At 33.3% G+C, this 24,010-nt stretch overlaps 3 protein-coding genes across 3 annotated transcripts in view; all 3 read left to right on the forward strand.

Moving 5' to 3' along the window:
* LOC132707716 (unconventional myosin-IXa) overlaps positions 1 to 5,847 on the forward strand; it is a 37,630-nt gene extending 31,783 nt beyond the window's left edge. Inside the window, exons 13-15 of the mRNA XM_060679645.1 lie at positions 666 to 966; positions 2,155 to 2,423; positions 4,836 to 5,847. Coding sequence (XP_060535628.1) covers positions 666 to 966; positions 2,155 to 2,423; positions 4,836 to 5,032 — 767 coding nt within the window. The 3' untranslated portion in view covers positions 5,033 to 5,847. The remainder of the gene's footprint in view (positions 1 to 665; positions 967 to 2,154; positions 2,424 to 4,835) is intronic.
* A 2,829-nt stretch (positions 5,848 to 8,676) lies between these two features.
* Positions 8,677 to 18,520, forward strand: LOC132707164 (polygalacturonase-like). The gene is made up of 5 exons (XM_060678889.1): positions 8,677 to 8,984; positions 13,331 to 13,539; positions 16,735 to 16,858; positions 17,268 to 17,468; positions 17,907 to 18,520. The coding sequence occupies exons 1-5, from the start codon at positions 8,699 to 8,701 to the stop codon at positions 18,155 to 18,157; spliced, it is 1,071 nt and encodes a 356-aa protein (XP_060534872.1). The 5' UTR covers positions 8,677 to 8,698; the 3' UTR covers positions 18,158 to 18,520.
* A 127-nt stretch (positions 18,521 to 18,647) lies between these two features.
* On the forward strand, positions 18,648 to 23,828 carry LOC132707165 (brachyurin-like). The gene is made up of 4 exons (XM_060678890.1): positions 18,648 to 18,776; positions 20,460 to 20,656; positions 21,832 to 22,117; positions 23,489 to 23,828. The coding sequence occupies exons 1-4, from the start codon at positions 18,720 to 18,722 to the stop codon at positions 23,786 to 23,788; spliced, it is 840 nt and encodes a 279-aa protein (XP_060534873.1). The 5' UTR covers positions 18,648 to 18,719; the 3' UTR covers positions 23,789 to 23,828.
* The last annotated feature ends 182 nt before the right edge of the window (positions 23,829 to 24,010 follow it).

Consider the following 24,010-nt stretch of genomic DNA (forward strand, 5'->3'; position numbering starts at 1 on the left):
CACTAAGCTACTAACTGGAAACTAATGAAATGTTTTTGTGCTGGCAAAATTAAGAACTTTGAAAAATCTGGTGGAATGCACCAGCCTGAAACTCCTTCCCGAAAATCTTCTCATCTTAATTAACATACGTTTTGCCATAATAATCTTCCATTCTTATACCATTATCAGCCGGCTCAGAGCCGTAAAACTCAACTCGAATCATTGCACCGTGAATTGAAACACCTAACATCTGCTCTTCTCTCAAATAACTTCCACATTAGAGATATAAGCATTCCATTACCAAATATACTTTACCACAGCTTTAAAGAATAAGAATATAAGATTAATTAAATTGATTGATTGGGTGGTGTCAGTGGAGAAGAGTACACTTCTCAGTTACGTTCTTTAAGATTATAAATGAGCTTCGCAATATCAACTTCGATAATGTCAGACAAACTACGTTTTTCATTTTTTTTTCATTTACTTGCATTGTTCTAACTGTAGCTTTGATAGTCATTGAAGCACGACCTTCACGTTTTTTAATAATTGTATAATCGACCCATTTTTCGTTTTTTTTGCTAAGAGATCAGTCCTGGAAGTTGTGGTTCCAGCTGAATATTTAGTTTCCTATTATCGTGTGATCAAAATAAAATAAATAAGACGAACCAACCGAAAATATATTCAAGGTTATCCACATCGGATGCGTTTCAAAGCATTCAGTTCACGGTACCGGCTGCTCGTGCCTAGCACTAAGCTTCAAAGGTGCGAGGAGAAGATCATAGAGGACTGTTGCCTCATTCTGCAACACGCTGTCGAATCGACGGTCAAAAAAACGGTCGGAGGCGCAGTGTCTACTAGGTGGGCAATGGGAAAGAGGCACATCTTCCTCAGCGAAGGGATTAGACAGTTGCTGGAAAGGATGAGGAATGCAACCCGACATAAAGCTGCCACCATTATTCAGTCGACATGGAGAGGTTGGAAATGCAGGTAAGTGGATGAGTGAGCTAAAATACTGGAATATGTAAAATTAGGATGTAAAATACTATCTAAAGCATTTCGTATACTACCTGTAAGTTTGCTGTATAGTATGTTACCAGTATCAATACATATAGGGGTTCTCGCCCTGGCCGTTCATTAAGAGTGTTTGAGGCTAAGAAGGACTTAGAATCTTAAAATTTTCTGTTTTCTTTCATTTAAAAAGATTTTCAAGGTCACGTCACTTCCGGTTAGACAGAGCGTCACCAAATTTTAAACACCATTTATAATATTTTATTTTTAAAATTTTAGGTTTTCTAGCCACTTTTCACCGTTTCTGAGATATCATAATTTTATTCTTCTGCTCCCGTCTGTAAAATACACAATTACATATCGATCTAGCGTGGCGGAAGCGTCACTTTGCCACGTCAGATTCCGAGATTTTGCCGCCGATTTTGGAGGTATTTCCCTTCGATTTGACCTTCGTCAATTCTGAAGGTCATGTCAGTGAATGTATTCGTGCTATTTTACAAAAATGTCAAATGCCGTTTACCGGACGTTTGGCAGCAACCGAAATCTGCCATTCGTCGTGACAATGTTTTTCCCCGTGTTAGTTTTTAACATCCCTCCACAAAGTTGGGCAAATTCTGTTAAACAAATAGAAAAAGCAGAACAATCGTATATCCATATTGCGAATAATATAGAACAAATAATAATTAGAACAGGCGATGATAACCATAGTGATACTGATATATTATGTGAATAATTTTAAGTAATTTAAGTACATAATAAAAATAATTTGTAATTTTGTTTTAGATTTAAACATAAATACATACATAAATAAATAAATATTGTTTAGTATCTTTCCTAACAAAACCCCAAATAATTAAATTCTAAGCAAAGTACGGACCATTCTTAAAGCTTGCCCGGGTCTTTCTTCTTTAATTCGTATCAGTATAGTCACTTTCTTATATCTATGAACATTAAAATGCAATCCGTTTATATTTCGCAGGCATGGCCATTTATCGTGTGCTGGATAATTTTATTTGCTTTTATTTATTATTATTATGGCAAACTATCTGCAGAAAGTCCGTTGTCACATTATTTTCATTCCCAAAACTCATCTTTCTATTAAATGAGCTAGGGAGGAACTACGGAGAGAGTCGCTCATTACCGTTTTATCACAAAATCCATTTCCAGACATAGATGGTCCGCACGGCGTCGAGAAAAACCCGAGCCTCTGTTAAACGTACCAGCAACTATCAAATCTTCGGCACCCAGGAATTTAACCGGAACCGGTCCCCGTCCGAGGCCTCAACCGATTGCCGGAACTCCTCCTCCGGATCCAGCAGAAAAATGCGACACCAAAATCATCCAGCAGACCTGTAACCTATTCGGTCTGGATCTGGAAAGGCCTCCGCCGGTTCCTCCCAGCAGATCGTATACGGTCACGGGAAACACCAAATTAGGTATATTATACGGGGTGTGCGAGCTACCATGATTTTGGGATATATTTTTAAGCCCGAAATTAGACTTTATAAAGTTAGCAAACGTCTCGTGGTCATTCATGTCCTAAGATTTGTGGTTCATTTTAAATTTTAATTGAATTGCCATTAAACCCTTGGTTACATTCAGTACACCTTTACTTTGAAATAAGCGTCACATTGGCCACTTGTTTCTTTGGACACAGGTGGAGAGACTGTTTTTATTCATTTCTACGGCCATTAGACTGTTCTGATTGATTTTTAGATTACCCCACTCATTGCACATTCATCATAAATCTAATATTATGCTGGTGTGTAAAATGTTGTATATAATTTTTTTTTATTAGTAATCATTATTTTTAAAATTATTTTAGGGATTTTGTTGATGATGCAATAATTTTCGATGATGTAGAACACGAATTCTATCCACTGAGTCAAAAAAAATGGATGAAAAATAGTAAATAACTTTTCAAAAAAATAACTTTGAATTCGAACTTTTCCCGCCCATTGTAAAATATTGTAAATAAATAATTCTCATTAGCAATTGTTATTTTTAAAATTATTTTAGCGATTGTATTGATGATACAATCATTTTGGATGACGTAGAACACGAATTCTATCCACTGAGTGGAAAAAATGGACGAAAAATGTAAGAAAAATAGATTTTATTTTTTCTTCAAGTCCAATCGTAAATAACTTTTCAAAAAATAACTTCATAATAAAATATTAAGAGATCTTTTCCATAGAACGTTAAAAATCAATATTGTTCTTTTTTGGACATCCAGTGGCTTGCTAGTTACAAAATTTCAAAATGAAAAATTTAAATCAAACAAACACAATTAGATTACAACAAAAACAGGTAAAACTAATAAAAATTCTTGATTTAGTTTCATTGTTTTTCAAAAAAAAATGCCATGATTGTCAGTTTTAAAAGCAATTTTGAAACCAAAATTAGACAGATGTTTCGAAACTTTCTTGCTAGGTTCTCCGATGTATTTCATTGTTTTATAATTTTTGAGCATGGTGTTAAAGATGAGGTGAATAGAGTTCAGATCTATTTGAAACTGTTTTAATCTTGTCTACCAAAAAAGGGGTCGTAACTTTTGTGAAAAGGTATATGGGTTAAGCATTTCATTTTTCAAAGCGTATTACTGTTTCCGTGAGTGAGGGTTTATGATAAATTGATAAATCTAATTTATTCTGTAATTTAGTTCTAGTTAAGTTAAGTTAGTCCGTCTCTATGGTAGGAGTTATTCAAGATTAAACTTGAAAAAATGAACTCCTTATTTTTTCCGTTTTTCGTCAAAGCCATCACTAATAATATAAAAAAAACAATTATGTAATTTCACTGTTGGAAATTAACTTTCCTACAATATTTTATACATTTTTTTCGCTATTCTTCAACTTATTAAGCACTACGAATAGAGAACACACATAGTCATAGTATTACCTTTTGATGCATTATGTAAAATATCAAATCATCGTCAAACTTGGGCATTTCTGAATTTAAATGAATGCCATAGTACCGAACTTTTATTTTTATCAACTCTTTTGTGCTCGTTAATGCGTTTGGTATCTCCGATATAAATTTTGGGACGTCATTCAGATTTTAACTTGTGGACTCAGGATTTTTAAACTTTTCGTAATTTAGTTTCGTTGTTTTTTAAAAAGTTTCCTAAGATGTTTTTTGTATTAAAAAAGCTCTTGAAATCAAATTTGTTATTTATTTATTTTCTAAATTTTAGGGTCGGGTTTTAATATGGAGGATATAATTCAGATGTTTTACAACCCTATCCACCAAAGAAGGGTCGCAACCTTTGGGAAAAGCTATTTGGTTTATAATTTTTTTTTCTCAAAAACTTCAAAAAGGCTATTTATTGTGTGTAATGGCACTTTGAGTTATGTTTATTACTGTTTCCGTGTGTTTAGTTATAGTTAGTTATCTATACAACTAAAAAAAACCTTTATTCAGAGGATGTTGAAGTTTCATATTTTCTAAATTGTCCATGAAAATTTGACAATCAAAAGTCCGCGTCACGACTATCCATAGTCCGTGACGGTTACACTATTCAATAAATTTTATTCTGTGGTAGCGTTAACCTGTCTTTGAGTATTTAATAACTGCGAAAATCTGCACATTTTTGGTTCTAATTTAATTGTGTTCAATTAAAAAACGTTTAAAAAATTGTTTAAGAATTGATCTGTTGAAAACAATATGACACAATGATGAGACCAAGGCAAACAACTGAACATGCAAATGGTAGAAATCTTCCCGTTAATAATAAGGGCTCAAACTGTCACGACTTTTTTTTTCATTATTCAAAATGCTTTTATCCATATATTTTCCATAAAAAAATTGTTGTCCAGTTTAAAAAAAAATAATAACTCGGTTTTCAGGTTACCCTCAGACCAGGATCATGAAAATGTCCTATCCCGAGGATAGTACGGGAGACGGACCAGTGTTACTCAAGGGAGAAACCGTTCTGGTCGTGGGCGCTTCCCACAGAAGGGGCCATTTGATCGTCGAACATAACCACAGTAGCCTGCACGTGCCTTTTCAGTTTATGGAGTTGAAGCAGAGCGTCAACATTTAAACTCGCCATTCGTATTAGTTCGTACTTGAACGTACTTATTTTACGAACGATTCAGGATTTTTAAACTCACGTAAAGACTGTTTGCTTATCGTATCGAACGAGAAAAAAAACGAATTGATCATCTGCGTGGGACAACGGCACTTGTCCGTTTTTATTTATTCATGAATGAAACAAACCCACATACCCGTACATTATAAGATTTGTATTTATAAAAAAATTAAACGTTTCAAACTTTACTTTTTCTGTGTCTTAGGATAGGCTATTGAAGTGACGACCATATCAATAAAGTACAAATTTTATCGGCAACGTGCAGAAAACATCTTTCTTTTTTCGCTTACTGAGCCGCCACGAAATGTATGTATGAGTTTTTTAAAAAAAGTTTGAATACAAAAGTTGTTTCCGGTAAAATGATCTTTATTTTTCGTGTACTATTTCAATTGCCGCTCAATTACATAGTGGGTGGTCAAATAAAGTTATATATTTTTAAATAAAAATTTAAAGGATATGTATAGTAGCGTCATACAAATTAACTGTGCAAAATTTGAACAAAATCGGACTTTGTTTTTGGCATAAAATGCGTGCTTATTTAATTATCTCTAAATTAAATGTAAATACATTTTAGCCCGTACTGCAATATTTCTACTACAAACGAACCGCAGACTTCGCTTATACTCGCCGAGATTCGTATCGAAACATTTCTTCTTCTTTACCTGTTGCCTGCAGTTTGGCACTAACAATGTATCAGTACGTGTGTTTTGTTATCGTGATTTTCCTTTTGTGAATTTTATCGCGATGCTTCTTTGCAACAAAAATATGCCTCAAACCCGCTTAGAGTGGCTTTGTTTTAAATGAAAACAAACTGGAACCGAGTTTGGGTGATGTATGTAAGCCGTTAATAAACGATTTAAAAACTTTATGGGATAAAAGTTCTCTTTATGTAGTTTCCGATCAACAAATTTTACATAAAATCAGAGAATATGTCAAAAAAAGTTGGCAGCTTTAGTGAAAAAAATTTATTTCATATTTCACTGTGTAAATGTAAAGACTTTTCCAAGTGCAGTTGTAAAATTAAAGTACCCATAGATAAAAGAACATTTTTAACTGACCAGCGAACAACACGAAAAATGGTGATCGGTAAAATTGATGTGACGGCAACTAAAATGACAGAAAAGAGAATGGAGCGTAAAAGTAAAAGTAACAAGAGGACAGGAAAGACTTGCACAGAAGACAATAAAGCCTGCCACACAACACTAACTTTATCAGAAAACTTGAAAAAAGATGATATCTCTAATTAACCTTCCACTTCACAAATGAGAATGGCACTTCCATCTTTGGCACAGGCTTGTGACCGAACAGGAGCTTAAGACAGAGCCGCAGCAATTCAATGCTGCTTTAGCAGACATGGGAACACTAAGAAAATCCGAATCATCTAAAATAATACATGGAAGCAAAATTTGTCGAGAACAGGCTAAAGCTCGCGAAAATATAAAAAGAAAGGATAAAGAAAAATTAACCTACGTTTACGGAGTGTATTTTGATGGAAGAAAAGATCGAACCTTAGTTCAAGTACGACAAGGAAATATTCTCTCAAGAAAGACAATTACGGAAGAACATACCGTTTTAGTTTCAGAGCCGGGTTCCAACTACTTCGGTCATATAACTCCATCTTCTGGAAGTGCTCAAAATGTTAAAAGAAGTTTGTTAGAATTTTTGAAAAAGAATGTAAATATTTCAGAAGTGCAAGTGATAGGATCCGATGGGACAGCGGTTAACACAGGAATTAAAAACGGATTAATAAGACAACTTGAAGTTGCGTTAGCGCGTCCCCTGCAGTGGTTTATTTGTTTAATGCATACCATTGCGACATCTGCCGCAGCATTTAGATGGAAAAACCACTGGACTAAAAAGCTTTTGCGGTGAAATTGGAAAAAGTCTAGAAAGTTGTGAAAGACTACCTGTTGTAAAGTTTGAAAGAATTGATGTCAGTTTTCCTCAAATTAATATGGAAGAACTAAGTACAAATCGGCAATATCTTTATGAGATCTGTAACGGAGTTTCAAAAGGAGTAATCTCTGCAAGTACGATACACCGAGAACCAGGTAAAATGGCACACTCAAGATGGTTAACAGCCGCAAATAGGATCCTAAGATTACACATTGGTACGGAAAATCCATCCCGTAATTTAACTATCCTAGCAAAATACGTTATGAAAGTTTATGCCCCGACATGGTTTGAAATTAAAGTTCGACCCTCATGTCGACATGGTAGTTGCCATTTGTTTGGCTTAATAAATAAAAATATTGAAAGTGAGGCAAGGCTCGATGATACTGCACTTACCAAAGAAAAGAATACCAGGAAAAAGAGATTACAATTGATATAACGATAGCTCGTCTCAATCTTCTCCGTGTAGACTTTTGACGAACCCTCCCCAACAAAATTTTAACGATGTTATTACCTATTTTTATTGGGTAAACCCATTAACAAAAAAAATATTTTTGCGTGAGTGGGCCGAGTATATTTCTTTTTTTCTGATATATTTCTTCAGTGTTAACCATTTGTGGCAGTATTGAACAATCGTTTTTACTCTGCGTTTCGGTTGATGCAAAACGGGTTGTCAAAAATGTGTATGAAACTTTAATCAGTCGATAAGAGATATTATTAATAGTGGAGAATTGAAGAACATGATTAAACGAAGTGAAATTTAATTATCTTCAAGAAATTAAAAGATATAGATTAGACAACATATCCATAATTCAACATGATGAAACATGGTTCTATACACATGACACTGTATCATAAGGATGGGTTGATCCATCTCAAAACCGTCAGACGAAAGCACCTTCAAATAAAGGAATACGCATTACCATAATACAAACTTCCCGAAAATTGGTTTCACAACAATATTTGAAAGGATATACCCAATAACCGTGTTATTTTCGTAGAGAACGCAAGATACTACAGCCGTCTGTTGCGCAAAGCACCAGCCTTGCCAAATCCAGGAATATTTGTTACAAAACCATATTTATTTTGAATTCAATTACAAAGAAGCGCCACTTTTGGAAGTCCTAAATTCATACGCATTTGAAAAACAATATCTCGTCTTCCTCCATTTCATCGAAGTTTAACATAATCCACAACCGTCGAAACTATATTCTTTAGTTGAATTACATAAACAAGATATGTCCATTAGGCCACACAGATTTTCAACCAAAATTTGCAATAAAAAATTCTTTTCAATTAATCAACAAAATTAAAGATATCAAAATCGCTTCTAACGCACCACTTGATTTGATGTACAAAACTTGATTCCCCGTATTGCTCCTTTGGATGTGATAGAGTTCGTCTTTTTTATTTCAGTTTTTCAATGTGCCAATAATACTAAAGAACGTGTAAACATAAGAAAATATAACGTGAAGCCGATGATTAAAATCCATGTTCTCGCTTCTTCTTGGCTCAGACAGAGTCAAAAACCTAAGTGAACATTTGAGCAAGTTGTTTCGTCAAGTTTCTCTGAAAGGTCTAATCAATTAATCGTGAGACGGCGTGTATAGTACACCATATCTAATCAGGCAACTCCTGATCATTATTGAAAACGAGTGTTTTGTGTATATACGATAAAAAATTTTGTTTTCTTGTACAAAGCTCGTAAGTGCAAATACGTCAGCGATGTTGCTTAGAGCGTGGGTTTCATTTTGTGTAATATTATTCTTCCCTCGCGCTCTCGCTCTGGACTGCGTTTTACACGATTTCGAATCTGTCCAAAGCATCACGAAGACCTGCACGGATATCGTCGTCGACAATCTTTTCGTTCCTGCCGGCGAAACCCTAGCTTTAAATTTACTCAACGGCTCCACTCTCACCTTTAAAGGAAATACCTCTTTCGGTTACACAAACTGGCAAGGATATTTGGTGAAAATCACCGGAAACGGACTCACCGTTGCGGGAGAAGCGGGTGAGTGGCTTGTATTTCGTCTCTTAATGCGAGAGAGAGAGAGAGTCAGAAAGTGCACATTTGCACCGACAGGCACCATTTAACAGGATAAATTTGAAAAAAAAAATGTTGTAACGAACACTCATAGTAGGCCCACCTGGACGTACCATCGTAGGCCTGACGCGAATGTCAGTCGGCAACAAGCTGATACAGAGATTTTACCGCGTATAACCGTTTAAATTCTGTTTTCATCTCAACAAACTGTTCCTACCCACTTTTTTTAATAATAAATACCATTTGCTTGAGTGCAGGTTGTTACTCTAAGTAAGCCAGTGAAACAATATTCATTTTCATATCATAGATAAACCAAAAAAACACTCTGTCTTTTTCACAAACTTGTAAAAGCGTATATTTCGAAACCATTTTTAATCGAATCTTAAATATTCATTAGAAATATGTCATTGATATTATTAATTCTTTTATAGAGGAATAGTATATTATGCAACACGTTCGGTAATACTTTTTCTACGACCGTTAGTTTTTGGGTACGTTTTCGCAAAGAGTAAGATCAGGTCAAGTGAATCGATCCCTCAAACGATTTTTTAAAATTTCGAATTTAACAACATTTTTTTTATAATGAAAATTTTAAACAGTTTTAATTAAAAAATTGATTAAAAATCAACCGTAATAGATAAATTGATAATATTTTCAGCGTCCATACTTTAAGAATATATTAACGACTTCAAATTATTTGTTTATGTTCGTATTGTTAACTAACTTTTAAGTTAATAAATGAAAATTTAACTTATTTCTTGGTAAAAAAAAATATGTTTTTTTATCAGTCACATCCTTTACACATTCAAGTTTAAGATTTCGAAAGAAAATTTCACTGCTTGTTACACAAAATTTAAAATAATAATACAAAATATTATTATAAAACAAATTTTATTATTATTTATATTATTTTATTATAATTGTCATTAATAAAATTTTATTTTTTTTAACAATATTAACAATAATAAACATACTGAATATAACAAACAAGCTTAAATAATTAAATTGTAAATTTGTGGTCAGTTATCTTTATTATTTTTTTAAAACCAATTTTTTAAAAAATTGATTCTATGAAACGAGCCTGTATTCTAGTGAAAAATTTTCCAATGGTTTGTAATAATTAGCATAATTATATTTAAATAATAGTTAAAACTAATTTTTTAATAACATAATTTCATAATTCACTCGGTCCATTTTAAATTACAGAAAATATTATTATTACAATTAAAAATTATAATACTAATATATTAACTAAAAAAACACAACTTAACAACACTTCAGCTTTTATTTTTAACAATATTTCATGCTATGCGTATAAACTTATGAATGACTTCCAAAATGATTTTATTTTTTACTAGGATACGCGAAAAACAAATGAAAATCGTAACGGAGCGGTTTTTCTTTTGTTAACTAAAGATGGAGTGATGAATAGTAAATTAAAAAATAACAATTTACTAAATTACTCTGGAATATATATATATATATATATATATATATATATATATATATATATATATATATATATATATATATATATATATATATATATATATATATATATATATATATATATATATATATAAATTTATCGATTACGGTTGATTTTTAATCAATTTTTTAATTAAAAGTGCTGAAAATTTTCATTATAAAGGAAATGTTTTTAAAACCAAAAATTTAAAAAATCGTTTGGCGGATCAATTTTCCATTTTCCAAGTATATAGAGATTAAATTTTTATGATTAAGTGGGAAAATTCAAAGCGAGGGAAATATCTCTGAACACATTCGATTGCTCTCACACTCGTGCGGGAAAATCCCCGAATCGTCCGAAGTGGCTCGTATCCGTGGGCAACGATACTGACGTGGTACAAAAAATATTTCCCAGACAGCTAGAAAATGTCACTTTGAAAACGTTTAGCTCAAAATAACACCTCCTCCAGTTTTAATGACTCAAGAATAATAAGTGCGCTTTCAAAAATATTTGAAAAAGTTCTCTGTAATGAAATCAGAAAGTCAATTTGCTTTAAAAAGAAATCAAGTAAATTGTCCAGGCAATTGAGAAGAAACTAATGGGCGCCCTTAATACTAATACAAATTATTGATTTCCAAGCTCAATTTATATGGTTTTTTAGCCAATTCGTGGAAGTTGATTAAATCTTATATTTCAAATCGATATCAAAAGATATAAACTGGGGTTCGATTTTGGATCCGATATTTTAAAATCTTTAAATTTTTGCAATGTTCAGGCATGTGAGGACGCTGCTCAATTGTATTGTTGTTTTGATTTTGATAATACAGCTGGTGCAGAGGTATTTTGAACCATGATCTTGGCACAATTACTGAACTTTCTCGTGCTCATAGTTTAAAGCTGAACCCATTAAAATCTCATTTAATGATTTTAGGAAATAAAAATAAAGTTAAGCTCACTAAATTTTCGGTTTTTGATTCAGCAAGGAACCTGGAACTAATTAAGGAACTACGATTTCGTCACCATTTAAAAAATTCCTTTCAAAAGGCAAACATGTCGCTAAAAATTCTATACTCAGTACGATTTGTGATGGCATTAAATGCCCGACAAAATAAAATATATTGTTCATCTTGCTTCCACTTATACTTCAATATATGTTGTTGTTAAATAAATAAAAAAAAACAATTAAAAAAAATTAAAATTAAAAAATATATATCATACCTATCGTATAAACTATAATTTGCCAGGAGTAAATATACAGGTAAACCACATTTAGTTTGTATTTATCATCAGAACCAAAACTGGAACTACTATTACCTGTATACAACTGATCCAATTTTCTTTGGTAACTGCTTGGAGAGCTGCCTTTTAACTTTTAAGTTTTAACTTTAACCTAGATACGCCCTAATGAGCTTTATCTATTTTTCTTTCAACTTATAAATCGTTAGTTCTGCTGCTGTGGTAAGTTCGAATTTAATCTTCAATTATTTTGCATTTTCTTGCTTTCACACCACACATGAACATATGTCTCAAACATCTTAACTTTTTAAAAAAATATAAATCTATATATATATATATATATATATATATATATATATATATATATATATATATATATATATATATATATATATATATATATATATATATATATATATATATATACGTATTTTGAAATTTTTATAATAATTTCTTATCACTGCAGTAGGCTGTCTGTACGAATTATTCATTCTGTCGTCAAGGCCGTTATTTGACAGTTGCTTGACATCACTTTTCCTAATCCATTCATTCCTAATAGACCAGATACGCGAACATTTTCAAATGTATATAGAACGTTGAGTAAAACAGGTTTTTTGGGGGCAAATAATCCAGGGGCCCAAGAACTCCAGAAATTGAAGAAGCAATTTTAAATTCTATTGAAAAAATGGAATTAATGTCGCACGTCTCGGTTTGGAAAATTTTGCAAGAATTTCTGTTGCACCCATATCATATTCAACGAGTCCAAGCGTTGCTTCCCAGAGATTATCCCTTCGCGTGTCAATGGTTTTTGGACAAAATTGTTGAGCAAGAAATACTATTTACAGATGAAGCTAACTTTTCCAGAAATGTAATCAAAAATTTCCACAATAACCATATTTTAGTTAATTAGTTGGACCCTTTTTCCCGTCAGCAATCTAAATGGTCATAATTATACGGTTTTTATAGTGACAGCACGCCTGCTCATTTTATTGTTGCAATAAAAGACTTAAGAAGAAACACTGGAAGTAAATTTCAAAAAGTGCCCGGCAATATGATGAAAAGAGCTGAAGCGTGTATCCTTCGAGGTGAAGGACACTTTCAACAACTTTAACAGATAATTTTGTTAAAAATTATTAATAGTAGTAGTGATTTTTTTAAAGAATAGTTTATTATTTATCTTGTTAGAATGTTATATTATTTCATTAAAACTGTAAAAGTAAAAAGAAGAAGAACATAGTAGAAAACAAAAAACCTAGATATTTTGTTTTAGATAGATATATGTTTCACAAAAAAAGGTCTTCCATTTAACTAGTGCAGTGGCGAATTAATTAACCAAAATATTATTTTATATTATTAATTTGTCTGCTCGGGCTTTTATTTAAAAAAAAATCAATTAAATTTTAGAAATGTTTTGAGATTGTAAGAATATTTTTTATAAAGAACCTTTCGTTCATGGTAGACCAGGAAAGCCATGACCATTTGTCGTGTGTTGGACTATACCTAAGACCACTAAGTTATACATTCTAATTATGATTTATATCTCTCTCGTATTATGAAACAGAGTATGAGAATAACCGTCATTTAAACGTCTTTGGTTTGTTTCCATAAGGTTCCTTCTTGGACGGTTTGGGACCACTCTATTGGGACGGGAAGGGCAACGGTGGGATAGAGAAACCGAAGTTTATAGATTTTTCGGTAACCGATTCCGTAATAAATAATCTCTACGTGCTCAACTGCCCGAAAACTTGCATATATTGCAGGGGGTGCGACAATGTTACAGTCACTAACCTCACCGTGGACAATAGAGCCGGAGACGAGGTAATTAGACAAATATTTTGTTTCCCATTTTAATATTCAATTCAATTGAAATATTCAATTGTTTGAGTTATCATATCATAAAAATGAGAAAAATAATGAAAATACAGCACAAAATACAAGCTCAACATGAGGTATAAAAGTGAGTCTGGAATCGAAGACAATCCCCAACTTTAACTGCACTTAATTCATTCAATACAGGTCTTTGGAAAAATATGTTTTTTTTTCACAGATTCACAGAAGTTATGGCGAAAATGTATCATATAGGGTGGTCAGCAATGACCATCAAAAATATTGGGATGCATAAAAAAAATAGGTTAAAAGTAGAATAGCTATGACAGTTCAACCCACTCTCCCACCATCCTCCCTCAATCCAATAGCACTTTTAATATTTAAATAAATTCGTTTTAGATGGATAAAGACTTTTTCAAAATAGGCACTTGTAAATCGGTCGTCGGTTCGCTGTTAAAAATTAAAAACCAAATTAAAAATATTAAGGACTTCCGGTCATTTTCATTCTAAATATGCGCAAAATATAATGAAAAAGATCAAAATATTTCATGCATTTTTAAAATAAACACTTAGCGAGGCTGCCAGACGTGAAGGAGGGGGTTGAGGGACGGGGGGTGTGGGAGAGGGTAGGTAGATTGGTGCTAAGAAGGGGATCGAATGACCTAGAGCGGCCCAATTTCCGCTTATATGGACCTTAAATTTTCTTATGGGAATTTACATGTAAAAACGGCCGAAATTCCTGCTGAACTGTCATAGCTATTCTACTTGTGTAGAAAATAGGTTAAATAGTGTTAAAAATGGAAATTCGGAAGAGGTAGAAATACTATTGCGAAAGTTAAAACCGTATATACTATTTGTATTGCCAAAGATGGAGGTTATATTTTATAATTAATAATAAGTTCTATTAACTTGCATTACTTGTTACTTGCTCGGTGGTTTTTGGTATTTCTGGTTCATTTGGACTAGTAGCAAGGACTTGAACTAGCCATTTGTAATAAGTTTTGTAACAACACAACGTATTTACAACAAAATCCGATAAGGAAATGTATTTATTAATTTTATCTTAAAATCCACTACATTTAAGTGATCCTTTGCGTAACTTTGGCGTAAAATGGAGCGAGTCTGTTATAAAAAAAATAGCATTTTGTTTTAAAAGGGAAGTTCTCCCGACATAAAAAAAATATGTAATAATAAATAAAAAAATATATAATAAAATAATAAAAAAAACAAATATTATTAAAATTTAATTATTATTGAATTAAAATTATGCTCAAATCGTCTCTGTAGAAGTATAATGAGTAGAGTCATGTGGGGCAAGAGTGCACTTTTTTTTTCTATGGTCATAAAATTGTAATAATTGTACAAAATAAATTGAAATAAAAGTATTTATTTAAAGGATTTATTGATTTAACAATTACGTAACATGAAATTCAATTTACTTAATTGTAATTAAAGAAATAAAATAAAATAAATGTTAGTCACACACTGCGCACACTTACCCCAATATTGGGGTAAACGTGCGCAGCACTGCGGGTAAGTGTGCGCATTTGTAATAATTTAAACCATAACTTGTTACATATAGTTACACCATATTCAATGTTATAAATATTATTTTTTATCAATACTTATCATTTTTTACTGCATTTTTTATATTTATATATTAAATATATAATTTTTGACAAATACTGTTTAACTTGATTTTTATCGAGAATAAGGCTTAGAGTAGTTAACAGTTTTGAATAGAGATAAATTCAAATGAGATCGTTTTTAACGGATATGATAAAATCTTAATTATTAGAACATATATCACATATGAAAGCACCAGTTTCATAATGAGTGCACTGTTCATGCCACCAGCTATGACATAAGCTACATTTAATCCAATCCTCTGTAGGTGGATCAACGTATTTTTCACCACAATGCACAGTAATCATCATTTTCCTTAAAATCATTAATATTTTCTTGACTGGCCTTAACTTTAACAGCCTTATCTTTGGTAGTAGTATTCTTCTTTGTTTTTTTAGAATTTTCAGTTTTATTTGCTCTAGCTATGCTAGTTGACGTGGGTTGTTGTAAATTCAAGTCAGGGTGCCTTTTTAAAAATCCATACACCCAATCACGTCCAGCCATTTTCGACTTTTGATTAAACCGATGAGGAATATGATTTATTTCAGCATACTCTTAGATCAATGTTCTTAGAGTTGTCATATTAAGACCATAATAGAGATCATCACATATTTTTAAATAATTATATATTTCATTTTCTTGCTCACTTGTGAAAGTTGAAGTAAATCTTCCTAATTTTAGAGCAGTTGAATCAGATTTTAATCTCTTCCTGAGAGTACTCTCTTTCATTCCAACCTGTTCAGCTGCTTTTCTTTTACTTAAACCTTCGGCAATCAATCGCTTAGCAGCATCAAATTGATCACGGGTAACAACGGACCTGTGTGGAGCCTTCCGCTTGTAATTTCGAGGCATTGTAGTTTTTTTTTTAAGAAATATATAAGTATAACCCGAAACAAATAACGAGTGTCAATACACAAAGAACTCACTATCGGGGTAAAAGTACGCATTAAAATATGCGTACTCTTACCCCACAACCGTATGCGTACACTTAACCCTAATCGCCTTTACAGATTTAGTTTAAAATTACACATTTTTGCCTCATTGTACCAAGTTTTGATGTATAGCTGATAAAATTAGATATATAAACGAGCATAATTAAAGTATTTGAATTCTAAATTGGAAAAAATCGTAAGAATAATAACCAAAATTTTTACTTACCAATATTACTAAAACTACTTTGCTAACTTTGCCAGACAAGACTCTATTCTTTTGTCCAACGTCGTGGTAACTACTGAAGGCAGTTGATTCCCCTACTCTACTGTCAACGGTTTTATAAATAATAAGCCTGCGCACACTTACCCGCTGCGCACACTTGCCCCACGTGACTCTAATAATTTGATATTTTCAGATTTGAACTAACTTCAAGACGAGTATAGGATAAATGACCACTTTATAAAATTGTTGACATAATAAAACTATGGTATAGACAATAGCCAACCTACATTGGGTGATTTACGTTTAACACTTTTCTCTAAAACAATTAATTAACGAGAGATATCTTGCTTTGATATACTATTTAGACAAGCTATTCAATTCATATGAAGCAAATATTTATTTTAGAATGTGGCGCCACCAAACCAGTACGGACATAACACGGATGGCTTCAATCTCCACCAATCAAATAATATTGTTATAAAAAATGGCACAATATTTAACCAGGATGATTGCGTATGTGTTTTCGAAGGTAAGAAATAAGCAAAAATGTATCGTAAATCTCACATTTTCTGCCTCGATCGATTTAAATTAGGAAACCTAAACCAAAAAATTGACAGAATTTTTGATAGGAACCATCTAATAAAATTGAAAAAAAAAACATACCTTCACTGAAAATTGGATTTGGTGGTAGTTGTCTGCAAAAACTTGCAATGGAAACCCTACCCCTAAAAGTCAATTTTTATTATTCTCTTTAATTATTTAATTATTTTAATTATACAATTATCTCCAAAACTATTATTGGATTAAAATAAGAAATTTAATTCCACTTCATTAAATGTCAAACAAGCACTTCAATATATACAATTTTTTTAATATACTCCAAGTTAGTTTTGTAGATAAAAAAACTAACCAAAACAGCAAGCCTACTTTCGTTTTAGGATCCAATATTTCCGTATCTGATATGTACTGTCATGGTTCCCACGGTTTGAGCATTTCGCTGAGTTCGGGTGTGGTCGAGAATGTTTTGTTCGCGGATTCGGTAGTCGAGGACGGTGAAAATGGTATCCACGTCAAAATTCACATTCCCGGGGAATCGGGAATATTAAGAAACGTCACATACAAAAATATATTTATGAGAGGTCAGTGTGTTTTGAATATCGTTATTTATTTTATCAGCGTACGCTTATATTACAAAAGCACTAGTATTTTGTTTCCGTTACGCGAAAAATGGTGGTATATGGTATATGACTGTAATAGTGCTAGGCATTTTTGGACTAATAAATGAAACCGATTTTTAATAACATGTTCCTGTTGAACGGGACGTTCAGAAGTAGCTGTAGGAAACTTGCCTGCTTCTCTCAGATATTAACTATTGCTAAAAACAGTTCTATAAGAAACTTACACAAAAACTTAACTTCTCACAACATTAATTAAGGTTTTATTGTCAGACACGGTGTTGTCGAAACAATTGTCATGTAAAAAAATATATAATTTCGTGAAAATCTGAACTTTTCACTTAATCAAGTATAAACCACCTCAGTTCAACTAATACAAATGGACTGTATATGTGTCCTCAGGTATCATTGATTATGGAATCGACGTTCAACAAAACTACCCAGATAAGTATGCTCCTCCCGAGAATACGATTCCGATATACAATTTGAACTTGATCAATGTGACCGGAAGCGTTAACCCCGAAGCAGTACCAATTCAAATACTGTGCGCCCAAGATGGATGCTTCGACTGGAATTGGTCGGGAGTGGACATTGAGGGAAATGTCGCCGCTGATAATTGCACGAACTACGTACCTCCCGGATTTCGTTGTTAGCCTGAAGAAAAATCTAAGAAATGTACCGATTATAGAGATTGTTTTAATAAGTTTTGAAATGTTTGTTGCTAACGCGAGCTAAAACTAAAAGCCAATTTTTGTTTATTTATTTACTTTACAACACTGTCCGCGATAAAAATCTTACCAACGCACTGTTGACGAACATTATCGTCGTTTTATCTACTACAGTTCTATATTTTCTGTAATAATCGTGAAAAAAGTCGTTTGATTTTACTCTGGACACTAAAGAATTAGAATTAGAAGAATAATCTCTCAGTTAGATTGTTCATCACAATATACAGGGTGTCGTATTCGAAAACACGAAGGTAAACGTTGAAAATAGATACAGGGAAAGGCACAGCAAAGCGATGTAGCACTGAGTTACCTTGCATAATTCGATGAAATAATTTGCAAGAAGAAACAAAAAGATCGGTAGGTTTTGATTAGATGTCGACAGAATTTCAATGGAAAACACTCGAAATTATCTTTTTCAATTCAATTCGACGGAAGTTGATAAAATGATATGTAGATGCCTTAGCGAGATCAGTTTTACTTTTTTACGATGAGGTGGTACCAGGGTGTCGCACTGTTACTCGCAATTAATTGGTGTTATACTGTGGTAAGTGTTATGTAAGTACTTTTAATATAACTCGATCATTATTATAAATGTGACCAAATATGTCTGCGCTGCGTCCATATAATACTAAATAATCTGCCAGCGAAAATATTTACAACTTATCAGACTTAACAAAGTAAATATACAAGGTGATCCTATTAAAAATAATCTGTTTTATTATTTGGAACTATTTTGGATTGGTGTTGCAAATAATATATCCCTTGTTCCGATAAGTTTCGGATCCTACACAAAAATCTAATTAGTACATCGTCGTCAGATGAGAATGGTATGCGTTCTGTCTCAGAAACTAGTAGAGACTTGCCTCAAAAATTTTATTACTAAAAGACGATAGATATTCCGGGATATTCCAAATTTCCAAGATGGTCATCGCGCGAAGTAAAAGTCCAGCTACATCTACACCGCCAGTTTCAGTCAAGCCAACAGCCAACAGAATGATTGGCAAAACGTCAGCAAGTTCGACTCGGCAAAAACCAACGCAGGAGGAATCCAGAAGTTTTGTAAAAAGTATTACAGTAGCCTTTGAAAAATCTAGACTATTGTTTTTAAACGCTCGTTTATGTTCGTTAATGCGTTTCTTGAAGGATCTACCTGTTTGTCCAATATAAATTTTAGAACAAGATCAAGATGGATTAATAGTAGGTTTTTCTTCCATTTTTCAAACAGATTCCAGTCAAAATCGTCTCCTCCGACACTTATCGAACCTAAAGCCGCATCAAAACTGCAGATATCAGCTCAAACTATCATTTTTTCATCCAAACAGTTACTTTTTGTTGTCGATATGTTTCAAATCCTAGTCAAAGTTGGCGTCTTCGGGCATTAGAGTAAAGGAAACCTTTATAAACCATTAGATATCGATGTAAAACCCCATTTCTGAGTCAAATAGTTGCCGATTTCGATAAGATCTTATTGTACCCAAATCTACCTTAGAAGTGCATGTACTAAAAAACAATGGACAAAAAATTGGTTTTCGCCCTTGATTTAAGGTAGATTATAGTCAAAACAGGCATTTTCATAACTTAGCAGACTGAAATATCCATTAAAGCTGCAGATGACTACTTAAAAATCCACTTTCGCATTTCAACCTGTAGACACCTGATTTTTGACATTTTGTATATTTCGTTTTATTGTTTTTTAAAAAAATTCCTATTGGGTTGTTAGTTCTGAAAGCCATTTTTAAACCACTTTATGACAAATGTTTTCAATGTTTTAAATTGTTCGTGTTCTGTATTAGATTTCGGATAAATAGAGTTTACTGTTGTCTGGATTTGTTTTTTATTTATAATTTTATCTATAATGGACGGATTGTTAAACTTAAATTCTCATAACAACATACGTTAAGGTTTTATTGTCATTTTTCGGTATATATAGTAGCAGATAGTTTGTAAATATTACATTTGATAGAGACACGGTGTTGTCGAAACAATTGTCATGTGAATAAATATAATTTCGTGTAAATCTGAACTTTTAGTTCTTATTTATTTTTTAAATGGATTTTCATCAAGTAAAAGCCACCTCAGTTCAACCAAATTTAGATCAAAGTCAATGATACATTTTCAGAGAAGCGTTGGAAATATTAATTCAAGTCGGCTACGCACACAAAGTCGCGTTTTTTTTTTATTTTAGCGCAGAAATCGATTTATAGAGTTTGCTTATTGTGCATTATAGGAAGCCGAACAATGGAGCCTTAACAGCATTAAACCTAAAGTGGATCCGGTCGGTGGACGTATAATTGGTGGATATGAAGTGCAACCACACGCTTATCCCTTTGCTGCGGCACTGTCCATAGACTACGGAGCATACTTTTGCGCCGGATCACTAATTTCACTCAATTATGTGCTCACAGCCGCACACTGTGCAGTTGTGTAAGTATTATATTGCTTATAAGGGAATAGAACAGAATACAATAGAAAGTAAAATATATTGTCCAGCATTCTTCCCCATTCATAACTTTTTTATTTGAAGAGAGATGAACAAAAAAAAATAAGAAAAATCTTATAGTTATATATTTTTTATGGGACGCCCTGTATATTACATCACAGAAAAAAGGATCTTTTTTCCTGTTTTCAAAAACATAGCGGTTGTCCAACTCCTTTGGATTACAATAGCAAATTCAATCTTCTTTTATTGCAAAATTTAATTATTAAATTGTGCGTAGATCTTAAAAAAATAATAACAACATGTCAAGACGCACATTCAAATATGTCGAAAGTAACTTCAGGGAAAGAAAATCTTCACATTGAAAACCACGGTTGAAAAATAACTTATTTTTTGTAGTCCTGGAACCCTTAAAAATTACGGTTATAACCCCTATAAAATTTTACCCGTTCAATAATTTCAAGAAGACCCTGATATTTTTTTAAAAATTTTGTGGGTCGATGAGGCCGCCTTTACAACTGCCGGAATATTTAACAGACACAACACTCATCTCTGCGGCACCAAGCATCCTCGAGGTAATGTAGAGGTAAAAAAACAGGGATGACAAGCGATCCATATTTTGGTGTGGCATCTTGAACAACAGATTGAGTGGACTAACAGTATCTAAACTTTTTGCAAATTGAAATCAGGAAATTTCTGGAAGCTATCGCCTTAAAGTAATTAACCAATTATCGTAATGGCATTTTTCAAATATGGATTGGACGACTCGCACGGGTTTCGAATTGTCCAGATTTCATCCCGCTGGATGCTTTTAAGAAAAAAATCTGCCCATAGAGCGGAATGTGAGTTTCTAGAAAAGTCTATATTGTATCTGGGTAATGTAAATTCTACCGTGAATCGCTCTTGTTTTTTTATGTCGACCCTGCGATCACTTGATCAGATTTCTGTCTTCCAGATCCTTTAAGGCGTGATCAAGTTCTGATTTAAAAATCTCTGGTTCATGTTTAGTAAATTTTGGATGGTTAATGCTGTTCGAGATTTTATCGTCGCTCTATACTACAACATTTCCGCCCTTATGTTCTGTTTCACAATAGTAGTATTTTAATTGATTGAATAATTTTCTAGATTCGGTCGCACAGTTAACGAAATGTGAATTTTTTAGGATGTATACAGTTGATGTAATCCTCGGAGCCCATAACGTTAAAAACGCAAGCGAGGCCACTCAAGTGACAATTACCAGTACCGACATCATAGTGAATCCCGCCTACAATACGACGTCATACAATAACGACATCGCCCTTATCAAGCTGCCCCGTCCCGTTTCTCTAAACGATGCGATTCAATTGGCTCAACTGCCCTCCAGGACAACGAGAGCGACCAATCCCGACGACGTTGTGGTTGCCATTGGTTGGGGGCTCACTGAAGACGTACCGATCCCATCTACCCAGGTAGTTTCCTTTGAGAAACGAAAGCTTCTTTTCAATCAATTGATATGTATAGTACCTTTGTCTATTACTTCCCGGTGTCGTACAATCGATAGAGATAGCGCTAATTACCCGATAATTAAGCTAGCTTCCACTACAAAACAGGGTCGCATTTTTGAAAAACTGCTGCTGAAACTCGAAAGGCCGTCTTTAATTATTATAGATAATGCACGATATCATTCTAGACTTAGTGAAAGTATACCCAGTGCATCGAGAAAGTCGGAAGCCTTTGAGAAGTCGCACTGTGAAATCATTAAGTGTTCTCCCCTTTCCAGGCCCCCGACTATGTCCTTCGCCACCCTGATCAAAGCTCTAGTTGTGGAGAACTTGCTTCTGAAACCAAACTGGGCAGAATCAAGTAATTGATTTACTTCAACAATTTTATATAGCCGCTCTTTTACCAGGATTTCAAAAACTTTAGAGAAAACAACAATGATAAAGACAGGACGATAATTATCGACCATCTGAGGGTTTTTAAATATTGGCGTTACTTTAGAAATTTTAAAAATACTTGGGAATATTCCTTCAGTAAACTAGTCAAAGGTTCCACCAAAATATTCGCGGTATCCTTGAGTGTTCTGCTATTCAAGTCAAATGCATCAAGCGCTGATGAACTCTTTAAGTTCATTATTGTTGAGAAAACTTCTTCAGGGGTCGTAGGAAAAAGAACAATCTGGTACCCTCAAACCCTTCAAAAAACAAGAGCTGCCCAATGTTGAATTTGGAAGATTTTTTTATGATATTATTTGCAATTCCACTAAAATACTTATTAAAGTGACCTGGTAATAAAGTTGCCCCCACACAGTGCCTGTCTCGATTATTTCTAAAAAGAGAGTGTTTTTCTGGTTCTTTTTTTGCGTCAGTAGGTCTCTTTGTGTTCTTAGTTCGGGGGAAAACCAATGAACAGGTGGCTCACCAGATTTACACTTTCTCAGATGAAAGCTACTTAAAGTATTAACATTATAAGTATTAACCAACCACGTTACTTAAGTTTCCATATCTTGAGAACAGGTTCCCAATCAGATTCAAGCAGTGAACTTTATGAAACCGACCCTAGTAAAGCGTCTTCTCCAAACTTCTGGTTTGTTATCACTGTTAATGTAATATTTTTGGCGCATTTTATGAAACTTCAAAGTGGCGAAACCGACACCAAACATTCCTCTACTTAAAATCGGGTGATCTATCATAACACGAACCTAAAGGAGTTTTATAATGATTATGTTAAGAACAATGTCTTAACAAAATTGTAAGATTGTCAAGAAAGAGATTCCGGTTGGTCTATCTTTTAAGTATTACTCCTTATATATAATAAATATGTTTTGTTAACATTTTCAGTATCTATCGCCAGTACTAAAAGCCGTCAACGTGACCGTAATGACAGTAGAAGATTGTAGTTACATTTACAACGACCAGATAAACTACGTCACGGACAAAAACATCTGCACGTCGGGTTACAAAATGAAGGGAACGTGCGACGGAGATTCGGGAGGGCCGCTCGTCACCAGAGACGGAATTCTCATAGGACTCACCTCCTTCGGCGACGAGCTTTGCGAGGCTTGTAACCCTTCGGCTTATACGGATATCTCGAAGTTCCTGGATTGGATCGAAGAAAATTCTGACGTCATCATCAAATAAAATGGCACAGATTAGTTTGTTCTGTTAAATGATTATGAAGTGGTTTTATTTTACCAGGTTCCTTTACATTTATTCCCATTCCACCATATAGCTTAATACTCTTTGATTCTTGACTAAAACGAAAAGATCTACGCACAAAACTTTTTCCTATAAAAGGTTTTGAAACTGAGGCTAAATATTTTACTTAGTACGTTGGTGAACCGATAGTACTAACGATAGGCC

The sequence above is a fragment of the Cylas formicarius genome, unplaced genomic scaffold, assembly GCF_029955315.1.
Source record: "Cylas formicarius isolate icCylForm1 unplaced genomic scaffold, icCylForm1.1 PGA_scaffold_9__14_contigs__length_23061073, whole genome shotgun sequence".
NCBI classification, from domain to species: Eukaryota; Metazoa; Arthropoda; class Insecta; order Coleoptera; family Brentidae; genus Cylas; species Cylas formicarius.